The 27,783-nt window shown below is 50.7% G+C and overlaps 1 protein-coding gene across 3 annotated transcripts; it reads right to left on the bottom strand.

Moving 5' to 3' along the window:
* Positions 1 to 212: 212 nt before the first annotated feature.
* On the bottom strand, positions 213 to 26,310 carry LOC147097750 (afadin- and alpha-actinin-binding protein-like). Of its 3 annotated transcripts, none has more exons than XM_085971820.1 (13): positions 26,221 to 26,310; positions 25,536 to 25,705; positions 23,109 to 23,324; positions 21,797 to 21,907; positions 20,337 to 20,472; positions 18,747 to 18,822; positions 14,447 to 14,621; positions 11,149 to 11,263; positions 8,199 to 8,335; positions 6,193 to 6,381; positions 4,355 to 4,475; positions 2,040 to 2,223; positions 213 to 990 (listed from the first exon to the last, which is right to left on the bottom strand). In XM_085971820.1, the coding sequence occupies exons 1-13, from the start codon at positions 26,267 to 26,269 to the stop codon at positions 813 to 815; spliced, it is 1,857 nt and encodes a 618-aa protein (XP_085827946.1). In that variant the 5' UTR covers positions 26,270 to 26,310; the 3' UTR covers positions 213 to 812. The 3 variants fall into 3 exon arrangements, with proteins under 3 accessions (XP_085827946.1, XP_085827948.1, XP_085827947.1); XM_085971822.1 differs by having other exon boundaries at positions 6,193 to 6,354; XM_085971821.1 differs by having other exon boundaries at positions 18,747 to 18,816.
* Positions 26,311 to 27,783: the final 1,473 nt, after the last annotated feature.

The following is a 27,783-nucleotide window of genomic DNA, read 5'->3' as shown; positions in this document are numbered from 1 at the left end:
TCGGGTTCTCTCATTGAAGTGGGCCTGGGCTAACTAGATCCAGGTCAGTCAATATCCCAAAAGGAAGTCACAGTCTGAGGCTTAGCATTGCAAAGGGAACACGCTAAAAGCCCCCGCTATCTGGCTGCATTAGCACGTGTGGCATTTGAGCCTCGCGCCCATCAACTGCACCCCCCTAGACAAGCAAATAAAGAGGCCGCTTTGAAAACATGTACTGCAAATAAAGAGTTTATTAAACACAATCCCTTGGCAATACAAGTCAATATTGTAAATGCACAGAATCTCAAACATCAAGGACCTACAACTGTATGCAAGTCCCTATTAATACAGATTCCCAGAATGTCTACTGAAAGTACATGCATCTGGGAATTTACTTTAAAAGACTATTTGTGCAATGCACAGACCAATTGGTCAGGAGGACAGGCGTACTGGCGTCACCAGCCCAGCCTCTCCGCATTTTCTGGGACTGAAATAGGCAACATTTAAGTCTCAGGTTTTTTTTCCCCCTCTAAAATGTAGCAGCATTATGTAATTTAAGGCAACACCACAGCATTTTATTTGGAAAAAAAATGATATGCATCGTCCACAGTAATTAAAATAGAAATCTCGCCCTGTTTGAGTGCGGAGGCGAGAAATACAAAACGGCAATTAGGGACAGCCAGACGCAAACAGGTTTTAGTTTTCCTGCTCCTCAATTGCTCTACAGTTGTACAAACACATGATTTCCTGAGTGTATGCAGAACTGACGCAACACAGCACTCACGTTATGATGGCTCGGCTCATCCCTCGCATTGCAGAAGTAAATGCGACCGTTAGATTGGCGTGCAAAATTGTCCACTGTACACAGAGTCATCAGGGTCATTCTCAAACAGAGCGGTGCGGTTCCACCCCAGGCCGCTCCTGGTTTGGGTTGCTGAATCACACTGGTTGGACGGGCTCTCTCGTGTGCTGCAGGATCTTTTAAGCCGCGCAGTAGTTGAAGGACTGAAGCTGTGGCAAAACAAATAACTGGACTCAGGTTCTGTACCAGATACATTGCACATCGAGACCCAGCAGAAACAAAAAACCACGCAGACCACTCGCTGCGCTCCACACACGCACATACACCCAAAACTTTTGCATGAAACAATTTTTTTTCTCCCAAATAAAAAGGATATCTCAGAACGGCTTTGTAGATCAAGAGAGAATTTTGGACTGGTTGGGATGACAAGTGCTGTACCAGAGGACTTTTTTTTTTTTTTTTTTTAAATCAGTCTCGGGATGTGGGCGTCGCTGGCAAGGCCAGCATTTATTGCCCATCCCTAATTGCCCTCGAGAAGGTGGTGGTGAGCCGCCTTCTGGACCCGCTGCAGTCCGTGTGGTGAAGGTGCCCCCACAGTGCTGTTAGGGAGGGAGTTCCAGGATTTTGACCCAGCGACGATGAAGGAACGGCGATATATTTCCAAGTTAGGATGGTGTGTGACTTGGAGGTGGCGGCGTTCCCATGCGCCTGCTGCCCTTGTCCTTGGTGGAAGAGGTCACAGATTTGGGAGGTGCTGCCGAAGAAGCCTTGGCGAGTTGCTGCAGTGCATCTTGTAAATGGTTCACACTGCAGCCACGGTGCGCCGGTGGTGGAGGGAGTGAATGTTTAAGGTGGTGGATGGGGTGCCAATCAAGGATACTGTTTGTGTGTAGTCAGCGGTAATAAACTGGGCATCGTACAAAGTACCAATTTCTGGATTAACGCAATGGAGCTGTACCCAAACATACCGACTTAAATGAGAGCCCTGTATGAGGGGAGATGGACGTGACTCATTCCCATAAGCGAGAGGTTCATTAATACAGTGGCCTCTGGGGGAGAAAACATCTTTACGGAAAAGATCAAATCCATCGTTAGGGCGGAAGGCAGTGAGAGACAAAGAACATGTACTTTACACAGCACCTTCACACCTTGCATCCCCACCACACTCTCCCCCAGCCAACACCACGGACATCTGATAAACCCTTCAGTAATGGGGCAAGTTCGAAAGGGACCCGACAGGATCAACACCGGCACTCACCTCTGTTCTGGAATCATCCCCAATGCTTTGTACAATTCGTGGGTTGTCGGCAGCGAGTGCCTCCGGGGGTTTGCTCCTTTGGACGGTGGGCTTGGAGTGTGTATGGGAGCACAGCGAGAACGCGCGGACCACATGCCCATCTTTCGATTGGTTAGACGCGGCGACATATTTATTTGGTCCGGGCCTAGTAAAGTAAAGCAAAGGTGAGTTAGTAAACCCGTACACAGAGGGACACGGGCACTCGAAGACAGAATAAGCAAGCTCCCGAATAGATCAGTCACTCACCTACTCTAATCCTTAATTTACTTGAAATTGGGGCTCGAGAGTGGTATGCCCCACGATTAACTACACCATTTTCCTTCCCAAACAAGTGTGACTTTTGTTTAAATAGCATGTACTTCAAAGGTAATGCATGGTATGAAATGTGTTGAGCTGTTGGAGAGGTGGCGAGACACGGTGTCAAATTAAAGTCTCTTGCACCAATCTATCCCCAACAGTTTTATTTTCACTCAAAAGCTCTCTCCAGAGCATGTGTTGTTCACTGGCCAAGACATGGGTGGTCAGGGGAGCGGGCCCAGGTAATACACTCAATGGTCTTGATTACCATCTCCTTTTGCCTTGCACCATCCCAATGTCTGTTAGTCTCTCCTGCCTTCCACCCTATCACAGACCTTCCCTTTTGTTCTTTCCTTCCCTCTCCCTGCCCCACACTTGCTTAAAAACCTGGTCCATCTCCAGCTTTTTCCAGTTCTGACAAAGGGTCATTGACCTGAAACGTTAACTCTGTTTCTCTCTCCACAGATGCTGCCTGACCTGCGAGTATTTCTAGCAGTTTCTGTTTTTGTTTCAGATTTCCAGCGTCCGCATTATTTTGCTTTTGAATATGCTCAATGCCTTTGCAAATATGGTGGTCTGAGGCAACAGCCAATCAAATGTTACTGTTGGGGGGTGGGGGGGGGGGGGGGCAGGAGGGGAAAGAGAGCGAACCTGGGGCCAGTTCAGCAGTAGTGATAACGTTGGCCATCAACTGGAGTCCTACCACAAAAACAGATCCAACATACCAGGGGGACTGAGGGGCCGCAGGCCGAGGGCCCCGATCCCCAAGGAAGGGTATGGCCCCCTTGCCTTTACAAAAGATAATTAGAACGGGAATGGGAGGAGAACTCTGCTCCAGCCAGCTGAGCATAAAGGGGCGAGGTTCAAGAGAAGTACAGAAGAGCTGAAAGATGTACTGTGTGGTCTTGATTATAAAAGTGTTTGAAATTCGGATTGTTGAAGGACTGTCGGAGAATGGAAGGGGTAGGGACGAAGCAACACAAGAAACACTTCTTCACAAAGGGAAATCTGGAAAACTCTCCCCCCCAAAATGCTGTTGAGGCTGGGGGTCAACTGAAAATTGTGTATCTGAGGTTGATAGATTTTTTTTTATTTTTTTAGTTAAGGGTTATGGAACCAAGGCAAGTGGATGGAGTTAGGTCGCAGATCATGCATGATCTCATTGAATGGTGAAACAGGCTCGAGGGGCTGAATGGCCTCTTCCTGTTCCTATGGTCCTAAAAGCCCATCTACTTAGTTTTGTGCACAGTATCTCCCAAACAACTTGGGGGAAAACAAGGTATTTTAAAAAAAGAATCCCCAGACTGCACTCTAGTTATTAGATTGAATATCCAACACAACAACACAAGAAACTCGACACCATCCAGGACAAAGCAGCCCGCTTGATCGGCACCCCATCCACCACCTTAAACATTCACTCCCTCCACCACCGGCGCACCGTGGCTGCAGTGTGTACCATCTACAGGATACACTGCAGCAACTCGCCAAGGCTTCTTCGGCAGCACCTCCCAAACCCGCGACCTCTACCAACTAAAAGGACAAGGGCAGCAGGCGCATGGGAACACCATCACCTCCAAGTTCCCCTCCAAGTCACACACCATCCTGATTTGGAAATATATCGGCCGTTCCTTCGTCGCTGGGTCAAAATCCTGGAACTCCCTCCCTAACAGCACTGTGGGAGCACCTTCACCTCACGGACTGCAGCGGTTCAAGGCGGCTCACCACCACCTTCGAGGGCAACTAGGGACGGGCAATAAATGCTGGCTTTGCCAGCGACGCCCACATCCCATAAACAAATAAAAAAAATATCCTGCCCAAGGCCACTACTTTTCGTAGAAAAAACATTTGGAACGACAGAATGCAATTCCAAAACACTAGTAACAATCCTACAATCCACGTAATAAAACAGATCTCATCGTAAACCAGCGCTCCTTTGGCAATCTTCATTAGGCGAGATTTAGAAAGAGGTAGCCCCTTACTGGCCATAGCAAAGGGAGTCCGCAGCTTCCAGTTGGGCTTTGTCCTGTGATCCCGAAATGGAGTCAGGTTCAAGAACTGCTCCTTCACGTGTAGTGCACAATCCTCCTCAAACAACCTCCTCTAAAGCAATAAAACAAAAGAGAAGCGGTTTGCAGCAGAGGACATAACAAGAATTAGGAGCAGGAGTCGGCCATTCGGCCCCTCGAGCCTGCTCCGCCATTCAATAAGACCATGGTTGATCTTAGACCTCAACTCCACTTTCCCGCCCGATCTCCATATCCCTCGATTCCAAAAATCTATCGATCTCCACCTTGAATATACTCAACGACTCAGCATCCACAGCCCTCTGGGGTTGAGAATTCCAAAGATTGACCACCCTCAGTGAAGAAATTCCTCCTCATCTCAATCTTAAATGGCCGACCCCTTATCCTGAGACTATGCCCCCTAATTCTAGACACTCCAGCCAGGGGGAAACAACCTCTCAGCATCTACCCTGTCAATCCCCTCAGAATCTTGTATGTTTCAATGAGATCACCTCTCATTCTTCTAAACTCCAGAGAGTATCGGCCCAATCTACACAATCTCTCCTCATAGGACAGCCCTCTCATCCCAGGAATCAATCTAGTGAACCTTCGTTGAACCGCCTCCAAGGCAAGTATCTCCTTCCTTAGATAAGGAGACCAAAACTGTGCCCAGTACTCCAGGTGTGGTCTCACCAAGGCCCTGTACAATTGGAGCAAGACTTCCTGACTCTTATACTCCAACTCCCTTGCAATAAAGGCCAAGATGCCATTTGCCTTCGCGTGTGCCCGCTGTCCCCGCGTGTGCCCGCTGTCCCCGCTGTCCCCGCCTGTCCCCGCTGTCCCCGCCTGTGCCCGCTGTCCCCGCCTGTGCCCGCTGTCCCCGCCTGTGCCCGCTGTCCCCGCCTGTGCCCGCTGTCCCCGCTGTCCCCGCCTGTCCCCGCTGTCCCCGCCTGTCCCCGCTGTCCCCGCTGTCCCCGCCTGTGCCCGCTGTCCCCGCCTGTGCCCGCTGTCCCCGCCTGTGCCCGCTGTCCCCGCCTGTGCCCGCTGTCCCCGCCTGTGCCCGCCTGTGCCCGCTGTCCCCGCCTGTGCCCGCTGTCCCCGCCTGTGCCCGCTGTCCCCGCCTGTGCCCGCTGTCCCCGCCTGTGCCCGCTGTCCCCGCCTGTGCCCGCTGTCCCCGCCTGTGCCCGCTGTCCCCGCCTGTGCCCGCTGTCCCCGCCTGTGCCCGCTGTCCCCGCCTGTGCCCGCTGTCCCCGCCTGTGCCCGCTGTCCCCGCCTGTGCCCGCTGTCCCCGCCTGTGCCCGCTGTCCCCGCCTGTGCCCGCTGTCCCCGCCTGTGCCCGCTGTCCCCGCCTGTGCCCGCTGTCCCCGCCTGTGCCCGCTGTCCCCGCCTGTGCCCGCTGTCCCCGCCTGTGCCCGCTGTCCCCGCCTGTGCCCGCTGTCCCCGCCTGTGCCCGCTGTCCCCGCCTGTGCCCGCTGTCCCCGCCTGTGCCCGCTGTCCCCGCGTGTGCCCGCTGTCCCCGCGTGTGCCCGCTGTCCCCGCGGTTAACTCGGTTTCTTGTACTCGGACACCAAAATCCCTTTGAACATCAACATTTAATAGTTTCTCACCATTTAAAATAAAAGTGTGGGTTCGGGGGGGGGGGGTAAAAGTGTGGGTTCGGGGGGGGGGGGGGGTGGGTGGGGGGGGGGGGGGGGGGGGGGGGGAAGAGTCCTGGCTCCACAACTGTTCCGCAATAGAACCGACGCAAGCATCCCCTTGGGCTCTTTAGATGCTCGGTCCAGTAGCAGGAATATCAGGAGCAGTTCCCAACTCACCTCCTGACCCAGTCGAATTGCTGCCTCCGTGAACTTTTCCCGCTCCGCCTTGAAGTTCTTTCGCTGCTCCTCAAACAGCTGGCGCTCTTTGTAAAACCATTCCTGCTCCTCCAGCAGATCAGAACCTTGGGCGAGATCTTCCTGCCGAACGGCCAACTGGTCCTGGAATATTAAAGCGGCCGAAATCCGCTTTTTTAAAAAAAAGAGGAGTTTTGGCACAAACTACCCCATTTCATTACGTCCCTACAACCTCTGGAGATCCCATTAAACTGCGAACCACCAGGACTGCCCACTTGCGTACTAAAGCGTCACATCTCTGAATCCTTGTTCTAGGATGTCGGAGGAAGGTCCTCATCTCGGTCTTAAATGGCCGACTCCTTATCCTGAGACTATGCCCCCTAGTTCTAGACTCTCCAGCCAGGGGGAAACAACCTCTCAGCATCTACCCTGTCAATCCCCCTCAGAATCTTATATGTTTCAATGAGATCACCTCTCATTCTTCTAAACTCCAGAGAATATCAGGCCAATCTACACAATCTCTCCTCATAGGACAGCCCTCTCACCCCAGGAATCAATCTAGTGAACCTGTGTGGTCTCCCTCCCACCCCTCCCTGTAAATGCACAAAAGCCGCACCAAGACTCGCCACCTCCCCTCGCCCCAGAGTCTCTCTCCTTTTTGGGCAGGACAAAACATGGCTACAGACTAATCTCGCTCTTCGGGCTACACCTTAACAGGCGCGTCTCAGACACTTGAGCCTCGTCACCATCGCCCGCCCTCCCCAAAGATAGGAGTGTTCCCGCCTGCAGTACGGTAAAGAGGGAAAGTCTCAACAAGGCTGCCCTTTGAACTCCGAACCCGTGAGTTAAATGCTCCTCCGAGCCTTCGGAGCTCAACTCCATCGTAGTAATTGGAGATTGGAAACCGGGGCAGGAGGAGGGGACTTCCTCTGAGCAATGCCACTGGACATCTACTAGCACAGTGTCAGCCTGTGGCTCAGTGGGCAGCACCCTTGCCTGAGTCAGAAGGTTGTAGGTTCAAGGCCCACTCCAGAGACTTGAGCACAGAAATCTAGGCTGACACTCCCAGTGCAGTACTGAGGGAGCACCGCACTGTCGGAGGGGCAGTACTGAGGGAGCGCCACACTGTCAGAGGGGCAGCACTGAGGGAGCGCCGCACTGTCGGAGGGGCAGTACTGAGGGAGCGCCGCACTGTCGGAGGGGCAGTACTGAGGGAGTGCCGCACTGTCGGAGGGGCAGTACTGAGGGAGCGCCGCACTGTCGGAGGGGCAGTACTGAGGGAGCGCTGCACTGTCAGAGGGGCAGTACTGAGGGAGCGCCGCACTGTCAGAGGGGCAGCACTGAGGGAGCGCTGCACTGTCAGAGGGGCAGCACTGAGGGAGCGCCGCACTGTCGGAGGGGCAGTACTGAGGGAGCGCCACACTGTCGGAGGGGCAGTACTGAGGGAGTGCCGCACTGTCGGAGGGGGCCATCTTTCAGATGAGACGTTAAACCGAGGCCTTGTCTGCTCTCTCAGGTGGACGTAAAAGATCCCACGGCACTATTTTGAAGAGCAGGGGGGTGTAGTTCTCCCTGGTGTCCTGGGCCAATATTTATCCCTCAATCAACATCACTAAAACAGATGATCTGGTCATTATCACATTGCTGTTTGTGGGAGCTTGCTGTGCGCAAATTGGCTGTCGTGTTTCCTACATTACAACAGTGACTACACTTCAAAAAGTACTTCATTGGCTGTAAAGTGCTTTGGGACGTCCTGAGGTTGAGAAAGGCGCTATAGAAATGCGAGTCTTTTTTAACATAGAAAGAACTGAGGAAGAGGGAGGAGACTGGTGCAGGGAGAAGAGAGATACGTACAGCATTATAAGAACAAAAGTGGGACAAAATTGCTCCTTAGCGAACACTTGTGCTAATCAAAGAAGCTAAAGGATTTGCTGCTCCAGTATGAAAATGGTGTCCATTCAAACCTGGTGTTGCCCAGGAGCCCGTACCTCGAGAAGCTGCTGCTGTGCACAGATCATGTCCTTACTCTGCTCCAGCTCCAGCTTCAACTTGGCAATTTCCTTGTCGTGGTCGGTTACGCTGACAACGTGCTCAGCCTCCACAGCAACCAGTGACTTCTGCGCAGCTGAGGGGGGAAAGAGATTGCAAACGGAGAGTGGGATTCAGTAAAGCTTAAAAGGCATCAAGGGGTATGGGGAGAGAGCGGGAATATGGTATTGAGCTAGAGGATCAGCCATGATCATATTGAATGGCGGAGCAGGCTCGAAGGGCCGAATGGCCGACTCCTGTTCCTAGTTTTTGATGTTTTTATCGGCCACTCGTTATACTGAACAGTCACCAATAAGACACCTGAAATCGATGGCTGCTGGTTAGTCATTTCATTCATTCTTGGGACACGGCCAAGGCCAGCATTCATTGACCACCCCTCAAGGTGGTGGTGGTGAGCCGGTTTGTGGCGGTTTGATACAACCGAGTGGCCACTTCAGAGGGCAGTTAAGAGTCAACCACTTTAAGAGTGGGACCGGAGTCACATATAGGCCCAGACCGGGTAAGGGCGGCAGGTTTCTTTCCCTAAAGGGACCTTAGTGAACCAGTTGGGTTTTCACGACAATCCGACAGCTTCACGCTCATTTTTAATCAAGACCAGCTTTATATTTCCAGATTAAAATTTTTTTTTAAATTTTTTTTAAAATCCAAATTCACCAACGGCCACGATGGGATTTGAACTCCCACAAGGTGATCTCATTGAAACATTCAAAATTCTTACAGGACGTGACAGGGTGGATGCAGGGTGGATGTTTCCCCTGGCTGGGGAGTCTAGAACCAGGGGTCACAGCCTCAGAGTAAGGGGTCGGTCATTTAGGACTGAGATAAGGAGAAATTTCTTCACTCAGAGGGTGGTGGAGGCTCGGTCATTGAACATAAGAATTAGGAGGAGTCGGCCATTCGGCCCCTCGAGCCTGCTCCGCCATTCAATGAGATCATGGCTGATCATCGACCTCATCTCCACTTTCCTGTCCGATCTCCGTGTCCCTCGATTCCCTTAATATTCAAAAATCTATCGCTCTCTGTCTTGAATATACTCAACGACTGAGCCTCCACAGCCCTCTGGGTAGAGAATTCCAAAGATTCACCGCCCTCCGAGTGAAGAAATTTCTCCTCATCTCAGTCCTAAATGGCCGACCCCTTATTCTGAGACTGTGACCCCTGGTTCTGGACTCCCCAGCCAGGGAAACATCCTCCCTGCATCTACCCTGTCAAGCCCTGTAAGAATTTTGTATGTTTCAATGAGATCACCTCTCATTCTTCTAAACTCTAGAGAATATAGGCCTAGTTTACTCAATCTGTCCTCCGAGGACAATCCCCCCATCCCAGGAACCAGTCTGGTGAACCTTCGTTGCACTCCCTCTATGGCAAGTATATCCTTCCTTAGGTAAGGAGACCAAAACTGTACACAATACTCCAGGTGTGGTCTCACCAGGGCCCTGTATAATTGCAGTAAGACGTCTTTACTCAAATCCTCTTGTAATAAAGTATATTCAAGATAGATCGATAGGTGTTTGGATATGAAGGGAATCAAGGGATATGGGGATTGGGCGGGAAAGTGGAGATGAGATAGAAGATCAGCCATGATCTTACTGAATGGCGGAGCAGACTCGAGGGGCCGAATAGACAACTCCTGCTCCTATTTCTTATGTTCTCTGGACGATTAGGCCAGGCCTCTGGATTATTAGTCCAGTAACATAACCACTACGCTACTGGACCAGAAAGCAAACAGCCAGTGTAAATTACACTCTGCTAAGTGAACGGATGGACGTGTCAATTCACAGACATCTCCTGATGTTGGGCTGCTTTTTAAAAATTAACAAGATGTTGGGGATGGGGGTGCAGGTAACGTAACTGGCAGTCACCCGACCAAGATATCGCACAGCACCTGGCAGCAATAGACCGCTCTGGACCCACACTAGCCATCCAGTCACAAGGGAGACTGGCGTCAGGGAGCGATCGACATGTGGACAGGGTTTCTGGGTAGGATAGTGGGGGTAAAAACCCTGGAACCCTTTAAGAAACAGGTGGTTGCTGTGATATGGGGAGGGTGCAGAGACACTGGAATTTCTCCTATTTGAGCGAGCAGGGATGAACCCAATATCCTGCCTCATACCTTACGGTTAGAGTGACACTGGCAGCACTGCCCAACCAACAGTGGGTGAAATTTAAAATGGTCACAAAGGGTACAGTAGCATAGTGGTTATGTTACTGGACTAGCGAGCCAGAGGCCTGGACTAATGATCTGCTAGTTCAGAAGTTCAAATCCCACCACGGCAGCTGGGGAATTTAAATTCAGTTAATTAAATTAAATAAATCAGGAATAAAAAGCTAGCATCAGTAATGGTGACCATGTAACTACCAGATTGCCGTAAAAACCCATCTGGTTCATTAATGTCCTTTAGGGACGGAAATCTGCTGCCCTTACCTGGTCTGGCCTATATGTGACTCCAGACCCACAGCAATGTGGTTGGCTCTTAACTGCTCCTCTGAAATGGCCCAGCGAGACACTCAGTCGTTTCAAGAAAGTGACTCACCACCACCTTCTCAAGGGCGATTAGGGATGGGTACATCCAGTGGCTAAATAAAAAACAAAAAAAAATCCACTTTTTTATATAGTTATAATGTGGACAGAGGCTCCCTCGTATTGGACTTGGAAACAGCAGCTAGCACCAACTCCACCCCTCCCCACCCAGCCAAGGACTTTTGAGATGTGCTGAGGACCATTAGCTGAGGGACTCCTTGGCTAATGTGTAAAAGGAGAAAAAGTTTGTACACAATGGGGTCCGTTACACGATGTAAATTCTTATCAAGACTTAAAGCCCCACTTCTCGCGCATCAGATAATTGCCAGTCCAGCTGCCGTAAAGAGATAAGGCGCCATTCACTTTACCCACGGCGCCGAGTTTCTCCATGTGATCCTTTAAGGAGGTCCAGTACTTCTGAATGCTGTCCGTGAGATGCCCCCTGGCCGTATCCTGGGATTCGTTGAGGCTGATTTCTTCCTCCTATTTCAAGCAATCAGCACAGAATTTCAGCAACTTAGTTTATCACACAGCAACATTACTTCAAGTATTCAGTACTGAATACCAGACATTCAAAGCGCAGTTTACAAAGACACCCATTGCACAATCGTGTGTACAAGTCCCTTGGTGTGGACTGAAAACCCTCCAGTTCTGATGGGCAGGCCACCAGTCTACCTGGGGCAGACCTGACCTCGGTTCATTCAGCCTCCAACTGGATCAAAACCGTTGGCAACACAATTGTCCGATACTGGGAAACTGTGTGATAGACAGAGCTGTATAATTCAGCTGACAAAACAGAATCTATCTTCCAATAACATTGCAAAAGACAGTTTAAACATTACGGATAGTGACATGATTTTAAGAATGAGATGATAGTCAATTGTGTTATGTTTGCTCAATCAATTGTGAGAATGGAGAAAGAACATGAATTTATAGTGTCCATCACACCTTCAGATGTCCAGCACTCCATGGCAATTCATTGCTTTTGAAGTGTGATCGCTGTAGTTTCGCAGCAGCCAATTTCCCCACAGCAAGGTCCCATGAACAGTAAAGACCCCAGTTACTCGGTTTTGGTGATGTTGGTCGAGATATTGGCCAGGACACCAGGAGAATGCCCCTGTGCTTTAAAATAGTGCCCTGTAAACTATTACGTCCAGCTAAATAGGCAGACACGATATCGGTTTAACATCTCATCAAAAGACGGCACCTCCGACAGCGCAACGCTCCCTCAGTACTGCCCCTCCGACAGCACGGCGCTCCCTCAGTACACAGTCCCTCCGACAGTGCAGCGCTCCCTCAGTACTGCCCCTCCGACACTCCCTCAGCACTGCACTGGAGTGTCGGCCAATGTTATCTGCTCAAATCCTGAAGTGGGACTTGAACCTAGACCCTCTGACTCAGGTAAAAGTGCCACCACCTAGCCAAGGTGACACTGAAAAACAAATAATAATGGCTCCTTTTATTTGGCATCATTCTATGATTACGAAATCAATTACTGCATTCTCCCACTTCCCCTTCAGAATGCAGAAACTCACTTGGGCCGGGGGGGGGGGGTGGAAAGTGATAAAAGCACAGTTCCAGGGATGATGGGGGCTTATCATGCAATGAATTACAGTTACAATCTTGCATGCATCAGCACAGAAGGAGGCCATTCGGCCCATCGTGTCCGTGCTGGCCGACAAAGAGCTCTCCAGCCTAATCCCACTTTCCAGCTCTTGGTCCATAGCCCTGCAGGTTACGGCACTTCGAGCACATATCCAAGTACTTTTTAAATGTGACGAGGGTTTCTGCCTCGACCACCTTTTCAGGCAGTGCTGCTGTTAAATCGCAGCATTTCTCTTGGAAAGAGGGAACACACTAGAGGCAAGACTAGCTCCGAGTGGCAATGACAGCCCCTTTAAAACTACAGGATGTTTAGTTTTAAGACAGCCTTCACTTCTGCATTGGTGCTACAGTAGTTCCATCTCTTGCTTTCCAGCCACAGAAAACTTACAAATCCCTGTGGGCAAATGATGGGAATAGGTTAAAGAGCGAGCAGAGAGCACCAACGACATAAAGCATCCCTGGAGTCCCTGTGGCACACACAGGCTGCCTCTTAAACTCTTTGGGAGCATGTTGCCACCTCAGGTAAACGCCACCCAACGGCACAAACTCACACCCGGGATTGCAGGATTCTGCTTACAGCATCCCAGGAGGCCATTCTTAATGTCAGCCTCAGCCGTGGCTCAGTGGGCAGCACTCTCGCCTCTGAGTCAGAAGGTTGTGGGTTCATAGTCCCACTCCAGAGACTCGAGCACAAAATTCTAGGCTGACACTCCCAGGGCAGGACTGAGGGAGCACCGCACTGTCGGAGGGGCAGGACTGAGGGAGCGCCGCACTGTCGGAGGGGCAGGACTGAGGGAGCGCCGCACTGTCGGAGGGGCAGGACTGAGGGAGCGCCGCACTGTCGGAGGGGCAGGACTGAGGGAGCGCCGCACTGTCGGAGGGGCAGGACTGAGGGAGCGCCGCACTGTCGGAGGGGCAGGACTGAGGGAGCGCCGCACTGTCGGAGGGGCAGGACTGAGGGAGCGCCGCACTGTCGGAGGGGCAGGACTGAGGGAGCGCCGCACTGTCGGAGGGGCAGGACTGAGGGAGCGCCGCACTGTCGGAGGGGCAGGACTGAGGGAGCGCCGCACTGTCGGAGGGGCAGGACTGAGGGAGCGCCGCACTGTCGGAGGGGCAGGACTGAGGGAGCGCCGCACTGTCGGAGGGGCAGGACTGAGGGAGCGCCGCACTGTCGGAGGGGCAGGACTGAGGGAGCGCCGCACTGTCGGAGGGGCAGGACTGAGGGAGCGTCGCACTGTCGGAGGGGCAGGACTGAGGGAGCGCCGCACTGTCGGAGGGGCAGGACTGAGGGAGCGCCGCACTGTCGGAGGGGCCGACTTTCTGATGAGACGTTAAACCGAGGCCCCGTCTGCTCTCTCAGGTGGACATAAAGGATCCCATGGGACACTATTTCGAAGAGGAGCAGGGGAGTTCTCCCCGGTTTCCTGGGGCCAATATTTATTCCTCAATCAACATCACTGAAGCAGATTATCGGGTCATTATCGCATTGCTGTTTGTGGGAGCTTACTGTGCGCAAATTGGCTGCTGCGTTTCCCACATTACAACAGTGACTATACTTCAAAAAAAAGTACTTCATTGGCTGTAAAGAGTTTTGGGACATCCTGAGGATGTGAAAGGCGCTATAGAAATGCAAGTCTTTCTTTCTTTCTCAACAGCACGTGTCAAACAATTAGGCAGCATCGTCCCCCGGTCAGCTTTACAGAGGGGGCAGTGACGGCGAGCTGCGGAGAGGACTTGAAGCTTTCACATCATACATTGCCCCAGCAGAGGTTCGGTAATACCAGTGCAAACGGAATAAATGATCCTAATAGAAGACAGTGACGATGTGAAACAAATAATACTCCTCTTCACAACAGCAGAAACTATCACAGCGATAGAACGGACCCCGCCCACCACAACCAACCCACAACTCAGTACGAGAGAGTTTGGAACATTCCAACAGTGCCAGACCTCGGGGTCCGAATGACATTCATGGGCTAAGCAGGATCCCATTAGAATCAGTTAGTAACAAAGACACCCCCATTGTTCCTTTTAACACAAGTACAGAAGCCAAGTACTCACCGTCAGCGACTGAGGAGAACTGGCTCTGCCGAGTTTCTTGTGAGGACTGAGAAATTCACTTATTTCTCTCTTCATTTGGTTCAGAACCCTCTTCAGCTCTGCATTGTCCAATGCTAGCTCCTTGATTTGTGCCTCATAGTTACTTGCGAGCACTTTGTACATTTCCCCTTCCCTCCTGCAGCAGAGAGCAGACATGATGTGTTTAGAAGCTGGTACTGGGTCATTCTCTAGACAACTGAGCTCTCGTGGCTCACCTGCTGCCAACATCAGCCCATGCCATCTTCAACCAGGGCAGAGGAGATGCCAACAGCAAATGTACGGCTGCAATCTCCTGGTTCATTTTATAAACTCCGCAGCAGTAAACAGTTTTCACCTCCTCCCTTCCCACTGTCCAGGGCCCCAAACATATCTTCCAGGTGAAACAGCGATTTACTTGTACTTCTTGCAATCTAGTATACTGTATTCGCTGTTCACGATGTGGTCTCCTCTACATTGGGGAGGCCAAACGCCGATTGGGCGACCGCTTTGCGGAACACCTCCGTTCAGTCCGTAAGCCTGACCCCGAGCTTCCGGTCGCCTGTGACTATAATTCTCCGCTCCACTCCCACTCTGATCGCTCAGTCCTCAACCTCTTACACTGTTCCAACAAAACTCAACGTAAGCTCGAGGAACAGAATCTCATCTTTCGATTAGGCACTTTACAGCCTTCTGGACTCAACATCGAGTTCGACAATTTCAGACCATAACCTCGGCCCCTAGGTTTTCTCTCTCTCTCTCACATGGCAGCTGTCGATCATTCAGCCATCACCATTTACACCACCTCTAGAGCCATCTTTTGTTTCTTAACTTTGTCCCATTACCTCTCCTTTTGCCTCGCACCATCATCCCTTTTGTCATTTACTCTCTCCTGCCTTCCACCCTATCACAGACCTTCCCTTTTGTTCTTTCCTCCCCTCCCCCTCTCCCTGCCCCTAAACTTGCTTAAAAATCTGTTACATCTCCAACTTTTTCCAGTTCTGACGACGGGTCATCGACCTGAAACGTTAACTCTGTTTCTCTCTCCACAGATGCTGCCTGACCTGCTGAGTGTTTCCAGCATTTTCTGTTGTTGTTTCTGCAGCAGTAAATGGCATCAACTCTCACACTCAGAACACAAATACAGCTCCTCAATGAAAAATGAAGGGTCAAAGCTGGCAACAGTGATTGGTTTGAATTATGATAGTGATTGTTAGAGGGGAAATTCAGACCTCACCAACGCTACAGGCTTCATTACTTCTACTTCTTCCGCATCCCTGATTATAATCGCTCCACCTCTGGCGGCCATACCTTCAGCTGCCTGGGCCCGGAGCTCTGGAATTCCCTCCCTAAACCTCTCCACCTCGCTACCTCTCTCTCCTATTCCAAGATGCTCCTTAAAACCTACCTCTGACCAAGCTTTTGGTCACCTGCCCGAATATCATTCCTGTGCTCGCTGACCTACCTTGGCTCCCGGTTAAGCAGCGCCTCGATTTCAAAATTCTCAACCTTGTTTTCAAATCCCTCCATGGCCTCGCTCCTCCCCATCTCTAATCTCCTCCAGCCCCACAACACCACCGCTGCCCCCACCCCCGCCCCCAAGATATCTGCACTCCTCTAATTACACCCTTTTGAGCATCCCTGATTATAATCGCTCCACCGTTGGCGGCCATGCCTTCAGCTGCTTAAGCGCTAAACTCTGGAATTCCCTCCCTAAACCTCTCCGGATCTCTCTCCTCCTTTAAGACGCTCCTTAAAACCTACCTCTTTGCCCAAGCTTTTGGTCACCTGCCCTAATTTATCCTTATGTGGCTCAGTGTCAAATTTTGTTCAATAATGCTCCTGTGAAGCGCCTTGAGACTTTTTACTATGTTAAAGGCGCTATATAAATACAAGTTGTTGTTCTACACTCATGGAGGAATAGCACAGCTGAAATAGGAGGGGAGTGGCCCAGGTGCTCAGAGCAGCTACACTTAGTGCAGCAGGGTAAGAGGGCAGAGCTTTGAGCCTTGCTCAGTTCAGGTCCCGAGTAGAGTTGCACCAGAGAATGCCGAGCCTCTCAGAAGGTGGTGAGGGGAAATGAAAGAGTGGCCTCGCTAAAGCAGAACCTCAGGCCTTGCAGAAACAGACCAGAGAGGGAGGCATCGGCATAAGTATGGAGCGGGCAGCTGCCCGTCAACTTAGGCCAAAGGCAGCGTACAACAAAGCATGATGGGGAGTATGGTAGCATAGTGGTTATGTTACTGGGCTAGTAATCCAGAGGCCTGGACTAATGATCTGGAGACGCGAGTTCAAATCCCACCACAGCAGTTGGGGAATTTAAATTCAGTTCATTAAATAAATCTGGAATTAAAAGCTAGAATCAGTCATGGTGACCATGAAACTACCGGATTGTTGTAAAAACCCATCTGGTTCACTAATGTCCTTTAGGGAAGGAAATCTGCTGCCCTTACCCGGTCTGGCCGATATGTGACTCCAGACCCACAGCAATGTGGTTGGCTCGTAACTGCCCCTCTGAAATGGCAGCTCACCAACACCTTCGAGGGCAATTAGGGATGGGCAATAAATGCCGGCCTTGCCAGCGACGCCCACATCCCGTGAATAAATTTTTTAAAGTAACCGTTTAAATAAAGGACGCGATGGCTGTCAGCCACAAAGTAGCCGCGCACGCGCAGTTCCAGTGGATTTTTTGGTTGTTCTCACAGAATCACAGAAACCCCACAGTGCAGATAGAGGCCATTTCGGCCCATCGAGCCTGCACCGACACATATCCCACCCGATCCCCGTAACCCCTACACCAACACATATCCCACCCTATCCCTGTAACCCCACGTATTTAATCCCCCTAACACTAAGGGTCAATTTATCATAGCCAATCAACCTAACCCGCACATCTTTGGAGTGTGGGAGGAAACTGGAGCACCCGAAGAAAACCCACGCAAACACGGGGAGAATGTGCAAACTCCACACAGACAGTCGCCCGAGGCCGGATTCGAACCCGGGTCCCTGGCGCTGTGAAGCAACAGTGCTAACCACTATGCCACCGTGCTGCTTTCCTCGCCTGATTTCCCACAGATTGGAGAGTGAGAAAGGTGAGGGGTGGAAATTTCAGGTATTGTGGGGTCTGTAATGTGCCTGGAAGGTGATATTAGGATGTCGCCAGCTTGTGAGATTTTTGTTGTGATCTCGCAGAGTGTGCTTATCGCTATCAGGTCCTCTGTCTGTTGTGGTTTGAACACGCGGCTGGTGGCGCAGGATGTTAGGATTTAACCGGCTGGGAAAAGGATCATTGAGGAAGAGAGTAGAGACACTGCGGAGAGATAGAGAGAGGAGCGCTAGACAAAGACTGGGGAGGGGAACGAGAGGCGGCAGAGGTAGAGAGGCGTGGTTAACTCATCAGAATGAACTGCTAACACTTCCAGTACAATTGAACAAGGAAATGTGACTTTGAAGGTGATATTAGGATGTAGTCAGATTGAGAGAGAGTTTTATTTTCACCATCCGCTCCTCTGTCTGTTGTGGGGAACGTTGCTTTTTCAAATTTGGGACCCGACATTTATGCGCAGAATGCTTCTGTGCGGTTTCCAGTTCGTTGGCAGCAGTCACTCCGTTAAGTAAAATGGAGGCACTTTCCTGGAACACAAGGGCTGCCACTTCACACATGGCAGGACCCATTTGAAATCGGACCAGTTCGCAAATAGCGCATGGCGGAGGCATCCTCGGGTCAGCAACAAGGCCATTCTGGTCACTTTGAAGGGAAATATCTGCCCAGATCCCTCTGAAACCGATTGACTCAAGCCCCCTTCACCGACTCCACCACCTCATGGAAAGCAATTCAATCTAAACTGTCCTGATCTCAATCCAACACTCCCTATTGTAAAGTTTATGAATATCAAACTGATTTAAGTGTTTACAAAAGCAAAATACTGCGGATGCTGGAATTCTGAAATAAAAACAGAAAATGCTGGACATACTCAGCAGGTCAGGGCAGCATCTGTGGAGAGAGAAACAGAGTTAACGTTTCAGGTCGATGACCCTTCGTCAGAACTAAAGTCAGATTAAGTGTTTAGTTTGTTTATATCCCCAAGAATCTTGAGTACTTGACAACACAAACTCCCTTTTCTCCCCCCATGGTAATGAGAGAGTAGCAGAACCACCGTGGGATCTGTTCAAGCAGAGAGTGCCTGCCAACACGGCCTCCGACAGTTATTCGGTTAGGATTGCAGGGTCTAATCCAGCTTTAGATTTGACAGGGCGAAGAGACGGCAAAAAAACCATTTCCTACCTCGATTCAGTCTTGCCCGTTTTCCACAGGGAGCGTCTTCCATCAGATCGGCCAATGTGATTCAGGATGTCTATAGCTTAAACACATCGAAGAGTAAGGGGGGTTTGAGTTTATTGAATTTGCTACTACCATGCTGCCAATCAGCAGGTTCTCTCGAACCCACAGGCGAAATAGCCTGACCTCGCAGAGGCCCATGAGAAACCAGCATAGATTTACCCCCACCCCCCCGTCCCGCCATTCCTCCCCAGTAACTCTTCCCACTCATCCCTTCCGACAATCTTGGGAGGTCACCCATTTATCTCCTCCGCAGTCCCCAGCTGTGTAAAGTATACAGTCCTGCAGACACAGATGCAGAGGCCTGTGTTTGAAACTCTATAAAAACCCAATGGGTTCCAAACAGAGTGAACCTATTTTACAAAACTTTACATTTACTTGCCTTTTTAAAATCAGGGCCAGAGTAATCTCCTGGACTAGTTTCCATCGCCAAAGTGGGGGGGCTGGGGAGGAATTCTCCCCCCGAATTGGCCTCTCCCATGAGATCTCATCTCTTTCGGGTGGGCTGTGGGTGTGTATCTATTGTGATGCACAGGGCATCCCAGTTTATGGACAGGCTTTCCCGTCCGTCCTTGTTCATGTGTTTTTGTGTTGCTGTTCATGTTGGTCACTGCCCAAGGTTCCAGCCCGAGACTGAAGGTTAGGCAAGTACAGTCCCCAGCGTTTAGATCGGGCTTGTTGGAGTCAACACGATTTGCCCGCTATACTCGGTAGACAGTAAAAATCAAAAGAGCAACCAACATATATATATATATTTTTTTTAAAACAGGCAATCTCCATTTAGCAACCGTTTCAAATTGTTAGCAGTTCCATCATGATTCTCATCGCTAAGGTGATCGCACTTTAACAAGGTGCAAACACCTGATTGAAACTGCGTGAAGACCCGACATAGAAACATAGAAGATAGGAGCAGGAGTAGGCCATTCGGCCCCTCGAGCCTGCTCCGCCATTCAATGCGATCATGGCTGATCATCCAAATTCAGTACCCTGTCCCTGCTTTCTCCCCATATCCCTTGATCCCTTTAGCCTTAAGAAATATATCTAACTCCTTCTTGAATATATTTAATGAATTGGCCTCTACTGCCTTCTGTGGTAGAGACCGACTGACTGAGATCAGCAGAGCCTTTTAAACCTTTTACAGGGTTAGTACTTACTGAAATAAAACCAGAAAATGCTGGGAACAGTCACGGTGACCTTTCATCAGAATGCTGACGAAGGGTCATCGACCTGAGACGTTAACTGTTTCTCTCTCCACAGATGCTGCCTGACCTGCCGAGTGTTTCCAGCATTTTCTGCTTTTATTTCCGATTTCCAGCATCCGCAGTATTTCACTTTTAAGTACTTATTGAAGGGTCCGGAATAATCGGCGCGTTTAATATGTTAGAAGTGGCACCTTTGCAATTGGCGGCTATGGTAATTTGCCAGATACAGGCAGCTGCTCGGGAGACGCATGGATGGTTTGAGAGGTGGGGACGGTGTTTCCACATCTGGAACCCCCCCCCCCCAAACACTAAAAACAACAAGATTAAAAGTTACCAATCCTTTTGTCCCTTTTGTCCGTCAGGTGGTGATGCATCTTCTCCTTCAGTTTGCTCAGTTCCTGCTCCTTCCTCTTCAGGTCATGGACATGTTGAGCAGCCCGACTCGCAATAATACTCTGTAACTTCGTCACCTGTATTAGAGACAGGAGCGGTCACTAACCCAGAACACGGCATGCCGGGTTTAACTGAGGCACACACTTAGCCATGGTCACTTCTCGGGGTGCTAAGGCCCCCCAAACTCAAATTCCCTCCCTAAACCTCTCCGCCTCTCTCGCCTCCTTTAAGACGCTTCTTAAAACCGAACTCTTTGACCGAGCTTTTGGTCACCTGTCCTAATATCTCCTTATGTGGCTCGGTGTCAGATTTTGCTTGATAATCGCTCCTGTGAAGCGCCTTGGGGTGTTTCACTACGTTATGCAACTTGTTATTACACAGGATATACAACACAGAAACAGGCCATTCGGCCCAACCAGTCCATGCCGGTGTTTATGCTCCACTCGAGCCTCCTCCCGTCTTTCCTCATCTAACTCTATCACCATAACCCTCTATTCCCTTCTCCCTCAGATGCTTGTCCAGCCTCCCCTTAAATGTATCGATACTATTCGCCTCAACCACTCCCTGTGGGAGCGAGTTCCACATTCTCACCACTCTCTGGGTAAAGAAGTTTCTCCTGAATTCTCTATTGGATTTCTTGGTGACTATCTTACATTGACGGCCTCTAGTTATGCTCTTCCCCACAAGTGGAAACATTCTCTCTGTATCCACTCTATCAAAACCTTTCATAATTTTAAAGACCTCTATTAGGTCACCCCTCAGCCTTCTCTTTTCAAGAGAAAAGAGCCCCAGCCTGTTCATCCTTTCTTTGTTGTTTTGCCTCATGTGGGGTTGAATTCCAAAGGGTGTCAGCCAACTTCTACTGCCTCAGCCAAGTGTCTGAAAAAACAGGGGCCCTGAGAACGAGCCTGCTCCTGTCCTTGCCCAATAGCCACATGCCCCAACAGATCACTGGAGAGCGATCAAGAATGGCACCCTGGCTGAGTGTTTCACCGCTTCCTCCCAGGCACAGAGACAAACTGTATCACCCATTCAGCCTCCCCCTCTCCCCCCAGCCCTCACTACAAGACCTAGAGCCTTGCTGCTGTGACTCGGTGTATTTACCCAGCGATGGTTCGAAGCGGTCTCTGGAGGAAATATACGGCCGCAGGGCAACTATACACCTGATCGTCTCTCCCCAGACACACTTACTGGATCCAATGGTCTAGATATCGGCCTTTCTGCGCTCCCCACCCGCAGGTCAAAGAACAAACCCCATAAACGTCCCCTTTCCTTTCATCGTCTGGTCGGGAGCACAGGCTGAACTCAGTGAGCAGCAGCTGCTAAGGACTAGAGGGTGGGGGAGAACCAGAGCTCGGCATGGTTACAGGCCTAGTTCACCATCTCAGCAGTGGACCTTACCTCATCCCTATTGCTCTTCAGCTGGTTATTCAAATTCCAGATGCCCTTCTGTCCTTGTTGCTCCTTCACTTGTAGAGCAGAGACTTCCCGCTCCAACGCCACCACCTGTTCCTGTTTGGAAAGTATAACGAGTGAAAGTGTAAGCCTGCAGTATAGCTTTTGAAGGGCCAAACTTCAGTGTTATTTAATCCTCCCTCCCCTCAGCCATGGCCCAGTGGGTCGCACTATCACCTCTGAGTCAGAAGGTTGTGGGTTCGAGTCCCACTCCAGGGACTTGAGCATAAAAATCTAGGCCGACACTCCCAGTGCAGTACTGAGGGAGCGCCGCACCGTCGGAGGGGCGGCGCCGGGGGCGGCGCCGGGGGAGCGCCGCACCGTCGGAGGGGCGGCGCCGGGGGAGCGCCGCACCGTCGGAGGGGCGGCGCCGGGGGAGCGCCGCACCGTCGGAGGGGCGGCGCCGGGGGAGCGCCGCACCGTCGGAGGAGCGCCGCACCGTCGGAGGGGCGGCGCCGGGGGAGCGCCGCACCGTCGGAGGGGCGGCGCCGGGGGAGCGCCGCACCATCGGAGGGGCGGCGCCGGGGGAGCGCCGCACCGTCGGAGGGGCGGCGCCGGGGGAGCGCCGCACCGTCGGAGGGGCGGCGCCGGGGGAGCGCCGCACTGTCGGAGGGGCGGCGCCGGGGGAGCGCCGCACTGTCGGAGCAGCTGATTGATCTCCAGCATGAATCTCTCGTGCCACACGCTTTAATAAAGAAACGGGCCAACGGTGTTGAATTCCCATTCTGAAGCTTTCTGCTACCTTGGTGGATCAATCCCGAAGCCTCTGCTAGCACTGTGAAACAAGCAGGTCGAGAACAATGGGAAAGAGAGATGTGAGCAAGATCCTCCCCAACACCCATTAAACCAAACCACCTCGCTTTGGCGAGAGGAGTGCAGTGGAGGCAAGGTGCCGATGAACCCCAGACCTCTACCTGGACAGGCGGCCGGAATGGTCACCTTCAGTATCCTCAGCCAGTAACGCCCCGGACATGAATCTTGTCAGTCATGTGGGAATGACTTATGAAATAATACTGGGCGGCCTGCTGGTGGCGCTGTCCAGGGAGAGTATAAATACTTGGGCACGGGCCCAGCTTGCTCAGGACATTCTTTAACAGGAACTAGTGAAGGACACAACTAGATCTCCATGTTGAAAAACAGTTGATTAAAGCTTTGTTTAATACTCAGACCAAGTGCCTCATAGTTTTCTTACGTCAGCCCCAACATTAAGATTTGCTAATAGGTTTACCTTACAGGCCCCACTTCCAGTTTAACCCACCTGTAGTTTTAACTGGCTGCTTTTCAAGCAATCCTGCTCGCTGAAGGATTTAAAACGCTCCGCTTCTAGTCCATCCACTTTAGCCACACTCTTGCGGTGGAGCTGCAGCAGGCTGTACACGCAGTTTATTAGTGCTACGAGGTTGAAGCTCGAAGCCAGACTCTCCTCAAAACTATCATCGTCGTGCAGAGAAGGAAGTCCCAGTGCACTCAGCTCCTGCAATATTTGATGAACAGTCATCCCCATTTGCTCAACACCGGCTCCTCAAAAATGAGAGACTGGGGGAAATGGCTCAAAAAAAACTGTCCACTCATCTCTCGGGCAATGTGTAACTGCGGGACAGACTGACAGCTGGTAGAAAGGAGGCCCTGTACAAGCAGCCCATACCAGCATTAACCAGACAGCCTCACTCAAAGCTTACAAATATTGGGGGAAATGGCAAACCGAGCTTCAGTCTGGGCCTAACCCATGCTGGGACTGCCTACACTCCACTAAAGTGTATAGATGCATCGAATATGCAGCACAGAAACAGGCCATTCGGCCCAACTAGTGTTCTATGCCACGTCACAAAACAAGTTTTTTTCTTATTCGTTCCCGGGATGTGGGCGTCACTGGCAAGGCCGGCATTTATTGCCCATCCCTAATTGCCCTTGAGAAGGTGGTGGTGAGCCGCCTTCTTGAACCGCTGCAGTCCGTGTGGTGTAGGCGCTCCCACAGTGCTGTTAGGGAGGGAGTTCCAGGATTTTGACCCAGCGACGATGAAGGAACGGCCGATATATTTCCAAGTCAGGATGGTGTGTGACTTGGAGGTGCTGCTGCCCTTGTCCTTCTAGGTGGAGGTGGTCGCGGGTTTGGGAGGTGCTGCTGAAGAAGCCTTGGTGAGTTGCTGCAGTGCATCTTGTAGATGGTACACACTGCAGCCACGGTTATACATTGTGCAACTATAAACCAAAGCTGGCCATTTAATACAAGACTCATGCTGGCACAGAGAGCTACAGGTCTTCATTTCAGCACCAATACCCCTCCTCCCCCCCCAGGACCATTTATAATGAGAGATTGCCACAAAATTAAACTCTCGTCAACAGGGATATAGAGGCCATTTCTCAGTATGTTGCGCCTGCAGTGTGGGGAGCGCACCTGTGATTACAATTGGTTTTCAGTGGCATCTACTGGGTGTGCACTGGCACTGCACTCCTGGAGGACAGAGTCTTGCCCTTTAAGGGGCTTTCAATTGGGCTGACCTGGGAGCTTCTCGAACCCTCTGGGGGAGAAGCTGGGGTCACAACTGGTTCAATGGTCAATAAAATGATCAGAGTGGGACCGATGCAGCAGCATCCAAATCACGGGACCCATCGACTGCAAACAAGTGAAGCGATTACTCTGGGCTTCTGATGGGCACGGTCATTCCTGTACAGGGCCTTGGTGAGACCACATCTGGAGTACTGTGCACAGTTTTGGTCTCCTTATCCAAGGAAGGATATGCTTGCCTTGGAGGCGGTGCAACGAAGGTTCACTAGATTGATTCCTGGGATGAGAGGGTTGTCCTATGAGGAGAGATTGAGTAGATTGGGCCGATACTCTCTGGAGTTTAGAAGAATGAGAGGTGATCTCATTGAAACATACAAGATTCTGAGGGGGATTGACAGGGTAGATGCTGGGAGGTTGTTTCCCCTGGCTGGAGAGTCTAGAACTAGGGGGCATACTCAGGATAAGGGATCGGCCATTTAAGACTGAGATGAGGAGGAATTTCTTCACTCGGTTGTGAATCTTTGGAAATGAACAGACGGAGAGAAGAAAATCGAAAGACTCGGGTATGTATTTAATTTCTTCAACAAAAAAATAAACAACTTGTATTATATAGCACTTTTAACATCGTAAAACATCCCAAGGCACTGCACAGGAGTGTCAAAACAAAATTTGACACCGAGCCACATAAGGATAAATTAGGGCAGGTGATCAAAAGCTTGGTCAAAGAGGTCGGTTTTAAGGAGCGTCTTAAAGGAGAGAGAGAGAGAGAGAGGCGCGGAGAGGTTTAGGGAGGGAATTCCAGAGCTTAGGGCCCAGGCAGCTGAAGGCACAGCCACCAGTGGGTGAGCGATTATAATCAGGGATGCTCAAGAGGCCAGAATTGGAGGAGCGCAGAGATCTCGGGGGGGTTGTGGGGCTGGAGGAGATTACAGAGATAGGGAGGGGGGCAAGGCCATGGAGGGATTGGAAAACAAGGATGAGAATGTTAAAATCAAATTTTAAATTCTGGGTAGAGTTTAGGGTCCTTGGTTTGCTTTGAGCCTGTCGTGTCCAGGATCAGACCGATGGTTTCTTGCTATGGCCGTAGTGAACAGTAGTGTCACACGATTCCAGAGACCACAGCATCTGTATTTACACCATCGGCCCCCAAAACTAAACCAGCATTTCACTTCAGCCTACCTTGTTTAGGTACAAGAGGCACTCCTCGACGTTGTCGCCCCAGCAGAAAGCACTTTGGTTGAAAAGACTTGTATGCAACAGCACTGGGGAGCAGTGCAGAGTTATGGTGCTGGCAGTGGAGAATGGAGACGCAGATTGAGAAACACGCCTCAAGATGAAACTCTTTGCATCTGTGGACAGATTGGATTTAAAGAGGTCACAACCGAGAGTCAGTTAGGCCGAGGGTGTCCAAACTACAGCTGGAGGGCCAAACTGCAGCAGTGCCCACAGGGCAGTGCTGTCTTGCTTCACAAATCTTACAGTAAATCAATCAAAAATTGAAGGAAGGCAGAGGAGGCAGGACTGGTTAATGTAGGAGTTAACCAACAGAGTTAGTAGCCGAGACAGGAAGCAACATTTAATCTCATTCATTTCTCATCGCACAGCACTATTGAACTAGCTGGGGATGGGGAGTTCTCCCCGGTGTCCTGGCCAATATTTATCCCTCATCCAACATCACTAAAACAGATTATCTGCTCATTATCACATTGCTGTTTGTGGGAGCTTGCTGTGCGCAAATTGGCTGCCGGTGTTTCCTACATTACAACAGTGACTACACTTCACGTAGTACTTCATTGGCTGTAAAGCGCTTTGGGACGTCCTGAGGTCGTGAAAGGCGCTATAGAAATGTTACACAAACACTCACCCGGGGAAAGTCCAGCTTCAACTATAGACATGGTCTTCCAGTCACCCATCTCGCCAACCGGTAACCCAACTTGTCCGAGGAAGAAAATAGTCATCATTAGAGGATTATTTTGGTGGAGGGGTAAAGTGAGATAGAGGAAGATAATACAAAAAGCAAAAGAAGACAAGTAAATGAACAAGGAAGTTAACATTGATTAAAAAAAATATATAATGTCCATCACAAATCAAGTGCTGGGGCAGTTCACCACTTTACCCTCATGCCACCATCAAGTGACCTACTGGATTGGGGGAGGCTCGTGTGGAGAGTAAACACCAGCATAGACCAGTTGGGCCGAATGGCCTGTTTCTGTGCTGTAGACTCTATATGTACTTTTAAAAAAAATTAGTTCCTGGAATGTGGGCATCACTGGCAATGTCAGCATTTATTGCCCGTCCCCCAATTGCCCTCGAGAAGGTGGTGGTGAGCCGGCGCCTTGAACCGCTGCAGTCCGTGCGGTGAAGGTCCTCACCACTACTTGCCATTAGGATGGGGTGGGCAGAGGAGGAAATGCCCTCAGATTATCGGCCCCCTGTCTCATTCTCAAAGGCAATCCCAAACACCACATTAAAGATGCGGTCTGCTCCAGACCATCACTGCAGTGGTTGCCCAGGTGTCGCGAGAGGTGTAATACCGTGCTGGACCCGTCACAACTTGGTAAAACCATGCAACTATCACACCGCCTTAAGCACCTACATCTTCAGCGTCCTGCAGCTTTCCACACGGTTACCGTGGCACCCGCTGACACCCTCCACCAAAAAAACAGCGGGCACTGAAAAAGGCCTTTGCATTAAAATATAATCATAGAATAGTACAGCACAGAAGGAGGCCATCCAGCCTGAAGTGGGACATTGGCACCTTTCAGGAATTAAGGGGTTAACAATGCAACTTGCACACTAACAACGGTTGAGACAGAGACCCGCGGAGACAGCTCAGACATGCTGACCACAAGGTCTCGGTGCTTTTCAAGATTAGATGAAATGAGTTCAGAAGCACCATCTATGATTAACCACAAACTATGGAACCTAGAGATAAGTAAAACCACACGGGGCACAGCGAGACAGAAATGCAGACATGTGGTTTTACTAAAGGTTACAAACTATAACAACAGGTGAGATCATAAACATAGGCGAACGGTTGTGTGACGCGAGATAGTGAATTAGCCAACCAGCAACTGTGCACGCGGGCCTTAGGCCAATTAAAACAGTGCAACGGGATTGTGCATGAGGTTGTGTTTGTATGATTAAGTGTATAAAAGATTGCTTAAAATTTGTAACCGCGGAGAAGTCTCCTGGTGCGCCAGTAGAGATTGTCTCCCCACCGGTGTATTAAAGACCATTCGAACAACGATCTAAAACCTTGTGTCGAGTGTTGGTTTAAAATACTCCACAAGCCCATCGAAATACATGGCAATCCAAGTGCAGCCACTCTATGGCACTGTCCCATACACCGGGGGGGGGGGGGGGGCGGAAGAAGAGGGGAACAGGGACATTCAAGCGGGGGAGGAGGGGGGGGAGGGAGGGGAGG

Source organism: Somniosus microcephalus, chromosome 31 (genome assembly GCF_052327205.1).
Source record: "Somniosus microcephalus isolate GS21.2 chromosome 31, FLI_Smic_1.0, whole genome shotgun sequence".
Lineage (NCBI taxonomy): Eukaryota > Metazoa > Chordata > Chondrichthyes > Squaliformes > Somniosidae > Somniosus > Somniosus microcephalus.
Note: the sequence above shows the minus strand (reverse complement) of the source record. Positions and strands in the feature narration are given on the sequence as shown.